The following is a 14,099-nucleotide window of genomic DNA, read 5'->3' as shown; positions in this document are numbered from 1 at the left end:
GTTTCACTTGTTCCAGTTAATAATGTAGGCACCAAATCCACTAACTTGAATTCAGTAGAAAATTTAATTTTATTCATTATATTATGCTGTGCGTCTATTTTGATGAACACAAAGGCAAACCATTTGGGGCATAATAGAAATTGTGTGGCTCAAGTGCCTCAAGAAATAACAAATAAAATAAACGGATGGTCAAACATTAAAGCAAGTGTGTATAAATTAACAAAGGCAATCTGGGCTGCACATAAAAATGTGTATTAAAAATATGGCAGGTAATTTAAGCTCACAGATAAAATACACTGTACAATAATCCCGTAAAACTGATACTCAAAGGTTGCTCACTGAGACCTATAAAGTGCACTCTATCACAACCGAAATGTCGGTCAAGAGACGATTTATATATCAGGACCCCAAAAGCGACAGCCAGAGATTTATAACCGAAACACAAAGAGACCCTTACTGTAAAGGGAGCAGCGAGACGCAGCTTGAATACTTAATGCTTACCACAGCATCCTTAGAGTTGCACCAGGGAAATAGATACTGATATCTGCTAAACAAAAAAAAGAAAAGCTCTTGAAATGGATTCCATCACATTACCATTTAAAATTTTGACATTTGCCAATTTCACCACATCACGAAGACGAACACTTGCTATTGAATTGTGCATTTGTCTGATGTATGGCATGCAGCGTCAATGGCCGAAGCCAGTCTTAATTTTTGCTTTATTTGTTGGAAAAGGGATCGCTGTGCTGGAGGGGCCCATGTATGCAGTGGGAGGCCATGACGGATGGAGCTATTTGAACACCGTAGAAAGGTGGGACCCCCAGGCGAGGCAGTGGAATTATGTGGCCAGTATGTCCACTCCACGCAGCACCGTCGGAGTCACTGCTCTCAATGGAAAGTAAGGAATTCATTATCTCTCATTATATTGTGTACCATTGTTGAGCTACGATAGAATTTGAAAACATTTACATGTATTAAGCTTTTATTCATAACGACATACAAAAGAGGAACAAAGCAATTTGTCAGTAAACTGCTGGAAATCGCTCTACAGCCTGAACTCATTTAGTATATGTAAAATATGCAAATTACTCCCTGCCTCCACTCTTATCATAATTGAGTGTAGAAAAAAGAAACGCTGTTCCTTACACTTCAGTAGAACTGAAAATCTAGAAGAACTAAAGACCCGCGGTGAAAATAAAGTAGATGTCCGTCTGATGTTTTTAATGATTAAATCTAAACCATGTTCAGATTCATCAGTTAACACCACTGCTGAGCATTTTCTCCGTAAAACTGCAGTGAACCAAAGATAGTGTACCCATTCCCGTTCATATCTCTATCATTTCATGATTGATAACACAGTCAAGCCAAATGCTAATGATATTACTTACAGTTATGAGCCTGACGTTATACATCAGTTACATCAGCTTGTAGATGACCCTGTCCTCTTCTTCTTCCGAATCAGTGTCTGGTTCAAACACATATTGCTGAATTCAGAGTGTAAAAAGACTTCTCTTTCAGTAGTGGTATGTGCAGTGTGCTGTGGCTGATGGCTTTTCTCCATGGATCGTCCTCATGATGAGGTCTGAATTAGGTACTGGATCCAATATACAGCGTAACCCTGTACAGCCAGACGGGAGTTAATAGGCTCTGAGACCAAAGACCCTCTGGAGTCTTTTACATGAAGTCACTTGAGTGGCAGGCGAGCTGCTGTTAGCTCTGTCCAAGAAAACGGAGGCTGGGTTTGAATCTAGCTGAACATTGACTGATGACTCATGGGGCTTTTCTGTAACCAGGTCAAAAACAAACCCTTCAAGCTACCTCTAGAGTCCAGTGTCCTACTTCTCCAAGTGATTAATTGATTGGTCTTTTCACCAGGACATATCATAGGTATCTTTTCGAAGTTCTGTAGGACAGGGTTTGTCAGCCTCTTCTGCCCCAGAGACCCCTCGCCAAGGTTTTAGCAGAATCTGAGGACCCCATAATATAAAAATGCTTGAAATTCTTGGTATAAATCTCTTTTATTGATTAACATTATTGTGTTATGATAAACCCTAGTTTCTCAGTTAACTACCTTTTTTCCTTAGCCATGTCCAAGTGTCTTGACATCAATGTATTCCAGTCTTAATTTAGTTTATGTCTGGGCAATAAATCTATTACAATAATTATATTGATAGCATTTTCATTAATAAAATGATAACCGTTCGATAAAGAAAAGCTCAGCAAGCTGTAGAATTTACTGTAGTAACAATAACTACACCATGGTGTTGGGGCAGAAATTCATATACTGTATATTATAGTTAAATTAGTACCATATTGAGGTGTAAGTATGGTTCTAACTGGTTATCATGATCTAAATGTATGCTACTATGGAAAACCAATGGTTTAAAAAAACACCTTAAACAGTCTGAATATTTAGATTGCACCATATAAAAATGAGATTGTTAAAATAAGATTGTTTGATAGTGAACATAAATGTACATGTGCATCCTAACTCAAGTTACTACTACTGTCATCTCAAAGCTGCTGTCAAATGTTAATTTAAAAAAATGTGACATTAATATTGCAGCTTGCACTGCATGATAAATCATGCCCTTTATGGTGATAATTATCAATATTGTCAGATATGAAAAAGTCTATGATGCTAAATCTTTTGTTTAATGGTGTTTTCATGCCCCTATGAAATCAATCAGATCATAGGAGGTATTTCTTTTGACCACAATCTTTGGAAACACATTTTGGATATTTTTAAGATTTTATATACTGTATATTTCTGCAGTATTTCTTGGACCTCAAGTTTTTCCACAAGTAATTATTTTTTGTTATATTATTCTCTTTTCAGGTAAGAATTGTTTTTAGTTTTAAACTCAAACAATAAAAAAAAATTATAAAAATGAACTGTCTAAATTAAATTTGGAAAGATTTATTCTGTTAAACACATTTTAGTGTTTTTTCTGCTATTTTAGTATATATTTTATAAATTGTAGTTACCAAATTTACCACCATATTGCTAAATTTACAGTAATTGAGTGAAACAATCGAACAAGAAAAAATGACTAGAACAGATATTTTATTTCTAAATCGTTGACTGGCTTGTGAAATGTGAGTGGTGCATACATGATCTCAATGCAATTTTCTTAACTTCAGTGTGGCCTTGCACATGTCATTGATGTCAAGCATTTCAGAAGACCAAGTTACAACATTCTGCTTAAAGATCCCACCAAAAAATGCCCAAATAAATTGTTCAAAATAAGACCACAAATTAAAAAAAAAAAATGAAGTACAGTACATTTTGATTTCATGTCTCTTTATAAATAATGCCTCTTAACAAATATGCATGACGCAGGAGGGCAATAATGCTCTATAATTGAATGTAAACTCATTCAGGGCTGGCCAAAGCTAGTTTTCTCAGCAGCCATCCTGGCAATGACCCCTGCCAAAATAATAATGTACTTGTGTATACACAATATGGAAGTAAAATAAGTCGTGAAAAGCTAAAACCTTTACGTCTTTACAGGTTGTTTGCTGTTGGTGGTCGTGATGGAAGCTCCTGTCTGCGATCGATGGAATGTTTTGATCCTCACACCAATAAATGGAGTATGTGTGCACCCATGTCAAAGAGGAGGGGAGGAGTGGGCGTGGCCACATATAACAGTTTCTTGTATGCAGTCGGAGGACATGATGCACCAGCTTCAAACCATTCCTCACGTCTCTCTGACTGTGTGGAGAGGTAAACTGTTACGGCTCTGCATCTGGGAAGAAAAATCCAACACTTAATCATAACCACAACAACACCCCACAAAAGCAGACAGAGTCTTAGCACATAGTTATGGGTGCCAAGTACTAGTAATTTGCATTCTTATCGGCAAATCTGGACACACATTATTCCATTGTGAAACTGTTAGCCACAGTAATTCAGTAATCTGGTGTTAGATGCCCCCTGCTGGTGATGATCTGAAACACAGCCTAAAGTTTGTAATAATTAAAATTTAAAGCTCACCAAGACCACATCTATCAAAAAACAAAAAAACAATTCTCGCAATAAAAGGTGACCGTCTAGCTGTAAGTACTTGAGGGAAAAGGCTAAATGAATAATAACTGAAATACAAAGAAGAAATAGCAATCCTAATTGATGAACAACAGCCATCAGAACCTTTTTCAGCTCATTACTCTGTCATTACTCTGCACGCGGAAAGTAGAATAGATTTCATTGTGAGGTATGATAATCATAGTCCTTGTGCTTTCAAAGCATTTACACACTGTCTGCTTTTTAACCTCTCTATGCAATTATCTCGCATTTTATCCAGTGGCGTGTATTGAAAGTGCTAGCACAGGTTTATACTGTTTTGTTCTGTCTCTCATACGTTCTGTTCTGAATTTACAGGTATGACCCCAAAACAGACACGTGGACCACAGTGTCCTCTCTGAGTGTCCCCCGGGACGCAGTGGGGGTGTGTCTGCTGGGAGACAGGTTATATGCGGTCGGAGGATATGACGGTCAGACCTACTTAAACAGTGTCGAGTCCTATGATGCACAGAACAATGAATGGACAGAGGTGAGTCCATCTTCAAATCAGGCTGCCTTTAAAGAAGTGCTTCCACACTTTTGGCTCAGAGGGTCTCATTGTCCACAACAATGTTCAAACGCCCCATGGGCTTTCCTGTTGTTTGTGATCAGAATTATGGATAAGAAGAATTAGATCTTTTTTTAGATGTTTCTATGCACAATTTCTACCTCATTAAATATATTTGAGCTTGTCATGACTATACATTCTTTATAGAAATGCCCATGGAGTTTTAAATTAATTTACAATTCCATTCTAGAAATCATACTTTAAAAATTTTTCTTACTTACTATCCTACTACTTCCTACTATTCATGTGTTTACACCGCAATTAAAATGACATAAATTACACAGTGAGATTAATGGTCAAATATAATATTTTGAAAACAGAAATGTGAAATGATTAGGAATTTTAAATCTTTTTAACTATGCAACTAAAACCACTAATAGGTGGTGACTCAATACCTTACTCACCATTTGAGTCATTTGATTCATTCAAAAGGACTGATTCATAAAGAAAATTAAGCAAGTGACTAATGCCTTTATGAATGGGTAATTCTATCATGTGCTCAACCAATATTTCCAAACACTAAATTCCATTCAGGAATGCTAATAGGAGTCCCCCAGCCTCCCCTCACTTCAAACCCTGATTTTAAGTCATCTTGATGCCCTTAGTGGGCCCTGCTTTAAAACCACTGCTTAAGATATATTTGGTGATCAATCAATCAATCAATCAATTAAAAAAAACAAAAAATTAGGTTACTGTTACAATACAGCTAAATGGGGCCAGTTTTTTGGGGGGGAAGATTTTAAAGTGTGAAGCATATATTTTTTTTATAAATACAGCTCAAATAATACACAAGTGTTAATAGAAGTAGTAAAGTTGCTCTGATAATTTTTATTATTTTTTTAAATGGAATTTAAGATTTTTGATGTTACGTTGTCTTGGCATCAAAAGATAATTCCATGTAACTTTACTCAGGAAAGGTTAGTGAGGTTTGGATGATGTACGTCTGTGAACAGGAAGTGCAAGCATTTCCTGCCATTCATTTGTTTTCCATTGTGTCACAATGGCATTGAACACCATGAGGTTAACCGCTCTTTCCTCAGCCTGAGTTACAAACGCTCTATTCAAGTCTAGTTTGCCTCCTGTCTCAGCTTCCCATGGCTCCGTCTTGCTCTCTCTTTCGTAAGATTACCTGTTCGTCTGAGTGTGACTGAGAGAGCTGCGGAGGAGGGAATTTGCTGCGGTTGGACACTGGTCATTAACCCCTGTCTCTTGTTATTCTAGGAGGTCCCTCTAAACATCGGGAGGGCAGGGGCATGTGTGGTGGTGGTGAAACTGCCTTGAAGGCTCAAGTGTCTGAACTGTGACCTCAAGAAGAGGCAACACTTGGAATGCTCTTTTCATGTAGTACACAAAGCTCATCAAAGCTACCGTCAACACTGGATTCATCTCAACAGATTTAGACAGCTGTGTGTGCTCAGATATTCAGAACTATTACAGACTGGAATAAAAGGGGAAAAAATGATGCTTATAAGATTTAACTTGATTATAGAAGACATTTTATATTAAAAGAATACTTTTGAAAATGTATCCAAACAGAATTTGTGTTACAATTTTTTCATTTTAATATTTACATGGTGTTAACCTCATCGCATTTTTGACATTATTATATCTTTTAACTATATGAAAATCAAATGTAATTTTAAAATCGGCAGCATACTTGTTTACTTGTGCAGTTTTGTGGGAAATGTATTTTGATCTTAGATAAATGATTTTAAAAGACACTGTGAATACTTCCAGCTATACGCTTGCAACAGAACACTTCTGGTTTACCTAAAATGTATGTGGACACACTCATGCAGTTCTCATCTGAATAAATTTTTTTGGTCTGAGACTAGCTTCAGCACGAACTTATTTTAAGAAACTGTCTCTGAAGTAGAAAAAAAGGAAAACAAAAAAAGTAATTAGCACGTATCAGTAAGTCATTAATACAAGGTTTACAGTAGGAAATATTATATCATATTGATATTTCACCTTTATGTAAAAGTTTTGTAATTTGTATTGTACATAGTTCCTGGTCCTGTGTAATTTATTCTCATACTGTACTGGCATGCTACTTCTATGTTTGAATGCCATTATTAAATATTTTAAAAAGACCCTGTGAAATCACCTGATGAATTAAGTTTTGTGTTGACAAATTATATGAACCAGAAATTAAGGTGGGATATATCAAAGGGATCATCCCCTTTATTCATATCAATAGGCTTTAGTTTTTTCTATAAGTCTGTAACATATTTTGTTTAAAAACAGAGTTCATGATTCTCCAGTGATTCAGAATAAACAGCCAAATGAAAATGACATGTAATTTGCTAGTAGTGTTGACAAAAAGTTGAAAAATTTAAATTTAAATTTTACATTTATTCATTTAGAAGACACTTTTATCCAAAGCAACTTACAGTGCATTCAGGCATCAATTTTTACATATCATGTGTTCCCGGGGAATTGAACCCCCAATATTGCTATATATATATAAATTTGAATTAATCTTTTTTTTTTTTTTTGTTGATTGACTGATTCAATGACTTATTCAAAATATTCACGTGTTCCATATTAAATGAATCTCTTGAATGAATGATTCAAGGCTTATTACATTTTGTAAGTCACTTGTCGCCACCTACTGTTGTTCTGATGTAATAATACAATCTTTATTTAAAGTGCCACGTTACTTTTTCAAAATATTTGAATGCAAAATAAACTATTACCCCAGTTCTATGATGATTATGAATGTTTGTAAAAGGAAAAAAATATATATACTGTGTGGTTCAAAAGACTGCTAAATGATCTTTTTTTTTTTTTTTTAACTGTGTTTAAGTTTGCTAACATACAGATGAGCTGGTTTCAAAGGGTCTTTAACCAAGATGTCAAAGTCAGTCATTAAAACTGTTATCCGGATTCTTGCTTTGTGATGTACTGATATTAATTTGCCATACACGTTTTATTTGACTTAACTGGAATGTAACATGCTGATCAAGAATAAGTTTACTAGTGTAACACATTTGTAATACAGAAATGCTTTCATTGAATTTTTCATTGTTTTATATCGCATGCTAAAGAAACTTAGAAATAAAAAAGCTATTCTTTTCCCCGAGTATTCATGTGTCTTACAGTCTGAACAGGCACCACATGTTCATGCATATGCTGTTTCAAGCCCCTTATTTAATTTTTTAATACTCCAGTGTCCTCCAGTGGTTGTCTCTTGTACAGCATTGGATGCATATTGCCTCTACAAAACTAATAACTAATTCCATTTGAAAATACAAATACTGCCATTGACTCAAGTTACTCAGCATCACTTGTCATAGGCAATAAAATCAACATGTTACCAACGTGGCTAATTTGTTTATGCTAAAAAAATTATGGATTAGAAGTCAAAATATAACCATAACAGTAAGATTACTACAGCGGTCAATAAATCCAGTACATGAGGAGAATCATTATTCTACATGAAGGACATGACTGAATCGATATGAAATGAAAAGAGGCAATAGCACTTCAATCAAACAGAGCCAGAGACCGGTTCAAGTCTAGAAAGACCATGAATTGTTGCAGTGTAACCTTTAAAAAATTAATGTGTTATTTGCTGATAGTCTGAAATGTCAGAAGATGAAAGTGATGCGAAAGGACAGACCGATGTCCAACGCCAGATTGTATCTGATAAAATGGATAGATTGCAATTATAGTCTTTGTTCTCCAACAGAGCAAGAGCAAAACAAAGACTGAGCATTTCAAAGGGAATAAAAATTGATTATTAATGCAGCTCAATTGCCGCAGCACATCAGAAGATGTGTGGAGAGGGAGTGCAAAGGGGCAGAAAGACTGCAGGTGTTGCTTCAGTCCCACCAGATGTTGGAAATGGCAATATCTGAAAAGCCTGAAAGAAATGACCTGACCTCCAGTTCATGGCCTCATGGAAAGCTGTTTCTGCTTCATCCACACTAGAGCTAAGAAATCAATGCCAAGACCTCTGAATGAAGGAAATATATACCCACTCTAGCTTCAGCTTTCATCTTATTAGCATTGAAGAAATGTATAATTATAATAAATTAAGCTTTAGCTTTCTGAAATCACAAAACTTCATAATGATCTGACACAAAATGTTCAGCACGCATTCATTTCATCTTGCAATAAAACTGCAAGTGTGATTTTGTTGGACATTACATAAAAGTAATCTACGCTCCTGTCGATATCATCCGGACCATCAAATTACTTTGCATACTGATTGCAGAGCTCAAATAAGAATTCAATAGAAACACGACAGCCTGGACTCCATCCAGTAAAAGTTGCTGCAGACCTTGCAATGACTTACAGTGAGACAGACTAAACCCGGCTCTGAAGAACATGGCTTTACATTTTGATGTGTATGCATAATTTGTGTGTTTACAGCAGATGGTGCTGTTGCACTTTTAGTCCCATTAGAAAAAAAGAAAAGAAAAAACTGTGTAGTAATAATTAAAAAGACCAGTTGTCTATCCCTGCTATGAACAATAAATGTCAATAGCATCAACTGGGTCAAGGGCAAGTAATTGAGATAATAATGCTGCATAATTATTAGGCCAGGCTGATGAAATATAAAGAAATTATATATGTAAAAAAAAAGTCTGTGAATGGATAATGAATTAAAGGACAGTCATGATGCTTTGAATTCCAACTATTCAGCAAAAAAAGTAAATTCTGTCATTATTTACCCACACGTTGTTCAAAACTTGTCTGCAGGAATACCCGGAAACTATGACAAAAATAAAATAAAAATAAGAAAAATGTCTAAAAGTGTTAACTTGAAAACTGGTCTGGTTTTCACACAACATCCTGTTTTTTTTTGTCTTTTAGTGACTGGTATGAAACTTGAGAGAAAGATACTAATAGTTCTGATGAGGAGGAGATTAATAATCTATTGGACCAGCAGATGTATATTTGTTCAGTGTGTAGTGATTGTATGTCAAAATACTTTTTTTCCTAACATTTGAATATTACATTCTGTCTCTACAATAAATACTACAACTCTTCGACAACAAAAATAACTTGGAGGTTATTTATATGCTGGAAGCTCACTGCAAACAGAATATACAAATAAAGCAACAATACAGTGTATATGATACTGTGTAGGCCTGCATATGAAAAAAGATAGTAATTGCTGTCAGAAATGTCAGAAGTGATATGGCAAGAGAGGGAAGAGACAGAGACGGAAGAACTGCTGTGCCAAAGTCGCCTCATTTGAAAATGTCTTAATTGCTATTCATACGTTCTCAAAGGTATTTTCTGCCAGAAAATGACACGAAGCGTAAGAGGCAAACGGGATGTTCGTCAGATGTTTGGAGCTTGAAATGGGAGGTAGAGACTTTGTCTAAGAGGCTGAAATGATGCACTGATTGTCATTCATTTTAACAAGATATGACTGGGAGGAACGTGCAGATCAACAAGCTTCAGAGAAGAAGAAATGAACCCATCCGTCGCTTGCTTGTACCGGCGTTGTGCCGTCTTTGAAATTATGCATGGTAGGCCTGTCCACTGACTTCAGAAGATATAGACCCTGTCTTTTCATTGTCAGAATATACATTTTCGTTCTTCTCCCTCAAAGGCCGTCTTCTGATGTGAGGTAGACTGCTGCCAACTCGCCCGAGAGCCCAGATTCAACGTTTGTGGATTTTTCACCGGAATGAATGCAATTAGACTGCTTTGTGGGTGTAAACTGTCCCTAAGCATAAACTACGACACAGTGCAATCTATCATTTTAATGGGCTTCAACTTCCAAGGGAGACATTCTGTAATTCAGCGTCTACACACACTGAGTCACTATTACAAACACAAGAGGGCTGAACCTCCAAATACGAATGCCAATTTCCCAGACAAGCTCGTAAGTGAACTTTTAACAGAGGTGTGAATGACAAGCATATCAAAATTACCTGCAGGAAACCTCGTGTTTAAATCGCAGTGGACTTTGTTTTGGGAGGCATTTCTAATCATCTGTAACATATGAACCAGGGAAGAATGGGAACACAGAACTAATCACACTTCAGCGAGGAGTGCACAGAGAAAAGAAATACATCAACCTTGTCTTGACAAAATCATCTTCATCCGAACTGAAATACTGATTGTCTTTTAATGTCCTCTCAGGAGCTCAAGCAAAGAGAAAATAGTGCAAAAACGAAGAGTGAAGATGTGAAATACAAAAGAGAAAAGTCTATCAAACATAAGTTTAACACCCTAAACACTTCTAAGAACTTTGGCAACGCTAGTAAATAATACGCTGCAGTTACATCAGAAATGCTCCCCAGGCTGTGTCATGATTATTAATTAAACACCCTTCTAAATTCATCTGTCGTCTGACTCCAGTTTTAGGAACAGTGGCAAGACAAATACAATACATCTCACATTTTCAGAGCAAACTAAAAATAAATAGCTTGAAAAGGAGTTTTACATTAACTTACTCTTAAAGGAACAGTACACCCAAAAATGAAAATTCTGTCAGCATTTGATGTTCTTTACTGTATGGTGTTCTTTCTTCTGTGGAACACAAAAGGAGATATTATGAAGAATGTACAAGTCATTTTTTCATTCATGCTATTGAAATTAACAGTGACTGGAGATTCAAGTTTTCAAAAAGGATGCAAAATCACCATGAAATGATTAAAACACATTTTAAAATGCTAAAGTAATATTTTTGATCAGATTTACAAGATTCAACTGTTATTAGGGCTAAAACATTGACATTATTGATGGTCAAAAAATTCTAAATTGTCGAAAAAAAGTTGGTTGCAGACCTAATTGTTATTCACTGTTAATCTTCTCCTCCAGTGAGTGAATGATTTTAAACTGAGAATAATTTTGATCAGGCTTTGTAAACCAGATTTGGTCACGAATCTCTCATAAATGCACCAAGGAGAGCTATGGATGTCAATGCTTTCTGTGAAAAACAACTTTAACGCAGTCTACTCTTGACTCGGTGTTATTTCATGCCTTTAGAAGAATTTAAATATAGTCCATGAATTACATACATCATGATTTTATAGTGCCTTCGCAGCCTTTCTGAAGCTTGAAAGCATATATTCATCATAAGTACAGGAAAAAAGAGGACATATCGGACAGAAGCGTAGATTAATTTTATATAATGTACATCCTGCAAAAAAAAAACGTAAAAAAAAAAAAAAACAGTTACAGTAAGCAAGATTAGTCATACGGGTTTGGAATAACATCATGGTGAGTAAATAACGAAAAAATTAAAATGAACTTTTAAAAACATTTTTGTTAAGGACACTGAAGGTTAAACAAAGCCAGAAGTAAATACTAATTAAATCTCATAAAAATGATTGAATCTGTTGATAGATCAACGTGTGAAAGCCCTTGGGCAGTTCTTTCACTCCACACAGCTGCAAAAAGTTGAGAGACCTTAATCACCACCAGTTTAGGCAAAAAGTAGGCATTCTACTGAGACCTCATTGTTAGCTGCTTTTGTTGGTGAAGATGAACTACCCATGACAATTAAAGTTCCAGGCCATTACTTTGCTGAATAAACGGTTACCCGCAATGCTTAACTGTTCTAAAAAGACCTCAGGCAGGGTTAGTCTAGTTCCTTGTCAATTCCCAGAGATATTCCGTTACTCGGAGTTATTTTCCACTAAGTGTGGAAATGCCTCAATAACAGGGCGCTGTGTTCAACAAGGTACCAAAACGGCTCAGTAAACAGAAAGATCATTATCACTCTTATCTAACAATTTAATCATAAATCATATCAAGCCACAGGACCACACCACTTTATAGTCCCACTGGTATTTCGGTAGAATCGCACCAAACTTCATAAGCACAGTACAGTCAATCAATCAATCAATCACCTTTATTTATATAGTGCTTTAAACAAAATACATTGCGCCAAAGCACTGAACAACATTCATTTGGAAAACAGTGTCTCAATAATGCAAAAAGTGTACAGTGTAGCTACACCTGCGCATTCAGATGCAAAGCAGGTCCCTTACAGTTATTCACTGTAGTCAATGGCCCAAAATATTCAGAGGATAATCACAGAAAGCAGGGCAGAGGTGGCAGTGCTTAACCTTTGGGTCGTAGTCTATAGCTGCCAGCCAAGGGACACGAGTACTGCAGCACACCGAGTTAATTTAATCACTTTTGGATCGCTTTGTAACTGGGTACCACTGTGGGAAACTGCTTCACAGCGTGTAAGCCCAAAGCTCATACGCACCGCCAGCAGGCCTGCCCACGGCAGCACATACTGCACCTGAGTCTGGATTTCAGCCTATCGCTGTTAACAACTTCAAAAGATTAATTTGATCTTACCGCATACCTACATTTCACAGGAGCACAATGGTGCTTTGCATAAGTTGACATACTGTAGTGTAGCCTTCAGCTTGAAAAGTTGAGAAGGTAGATTCTCTTTAAACTCATCCTCGGAGCGTCTTTCCCAACCTGCCTTTTTTAATGCATTGTACAAGCTTTACATCACTGTGTGGATATTCAAAGATGGAAGTGGTAAAGTTCAGTGACTTTTGTTGAGGCAGTCCATTCAGTGAGTTTTCACTATGTAAAGGTTCTCCATAATGTAAAACAAGAAATTCAGCTAAGAAGTGATCCGCTTTCACATACACCATTCCTGGAGTTAAGCAAAACATATCGGAACTGTCCACTGTTAGGCATTAAAAATAGACTTTATATTTTACTAAACGTTACAAGCATCTAAGCATTCCTAAATCAAGAATGCTTGAGAAGCAACATTAAATGTTTAGCCTTAAGAAAATAACTACAATATAATAATTGTACCGAATATTATAAATACTAATTGGAAATCAAATAGTATTATACATATTTTTACAATTAAAAAGACATTTTCCATAAAGACATTTTCAAAAACATAACTTACATTGAAAGTCAGGTTAAGACTTCATGCTTTCCTAATTCGGTGTGAACTGACTATAATAAATAAATAAATAAATAAATAAATAAATAAATAAATAAATAAATAAATAAATAAAATGCTTAAATGCTCAAAAAATTACTTTGTTTTGAGCATCTTTATAATAAAAAAAAAAAAAAAAAAAGTGGGGTCTCAGGGATCTGTAATGTAAAACAGTAGTCAGTTAAGTGTCTATATAGAAACAGCACTGAAAGTGTGTGGAGAAATAATGCAGCTTATGAAAACAGACAGAAAGTCTTTTATTTTGTATGTCCTGACTCTGTATTCAGAAAGCAGACGGTTTTCTTGACTGAATGTTCTAACAGCACACATGCACATCCTTGAAAGAAAACTCTCCACCGTGGTTCACACATGACCTTCATACAACATCTCACTGCTTGAGTCTCCGTCGACCTTAACCCATTCATCGCCCTTGGCAAAACACAAACATGTACACACATTAATCTTTTGCCCCACACAAAATAGAATTTTCTCGCAGCCCTTTGACTTAGACTGAGACAAACTCTTTCAATGCACAGAAAGTCTGCAGAACCTTCAACAAGGGCAACAAA

General features: G+C 36.0%; 1 protein-coding gene and 1 long non-coding RNA gene across 5 annotated transcripts in view; one reads left to right on the top strand and one right to left on the bottom strand.

Moving 5' to 3' along the window:
* Window positions 1-7,084, top strand: part of LOC113114243 (kelch-like protein 4) — a 35,376-nt gene extending 28,292 nt beyond the window's left edge. For 3 of the 4 annotated variants that reach the window (XM_026281111.1, XM_026281109.1, XM_026281110.1), the window contains 4 exons: window positions 736-898; window positions 3,515-3,727; window positions 4,382-4,553; window positions 5,853-5,912. In XM_026281111.1, coding sequence (XP_026136896.1) covers window positions 736-898; window positions 3,515-3,727; window positions 4,382-4,553; window positions 5,853-5,912 — 608 coding nt within the window. Of the gene's footprint in view, window positions 1-735; window positions 899-3,514; window positions 3,728-4,381; window positions 4,554-5,852 lie in introns of all 4 variants that reach the window. The other variant, XM_026281107.1, reaches the window with a different exon arrangement.
* LOC113114245 (uncharacterized) overlaps window positions 3,622-14,099 on the bottom strand; it is a 59,761-nt gene continuing 49,283 nt past the window's right edge. The window contains exon 3 of the long non-coding RNA XR_003293692.1: window positions 3,622-3,749. This is a non-coding gene — a long non-coding RNA (uncharacterized LOC113114245). The remainder of the gene's footprint in view (window positions 3,750-14,099) is intronic.

Source organism: Carassius auratus, chromosome 14 (genome assembly GCF_003368295.1).
Source record: "Carassius auratus strain Wakin chromosome 14, ASM336829v1, whole genome shotgun sequence".
Lineage (NCBI taxonomy): Eukaryota > Metazoa > Chordata > Actinopteri > Cypriniformes > Cyprinidae > Carassius > Carassius auratus.
Note: the sequence above shows the minus strand (reverse complement) of the source record. Positions and strands in the feature narration are given on the sequence as shown.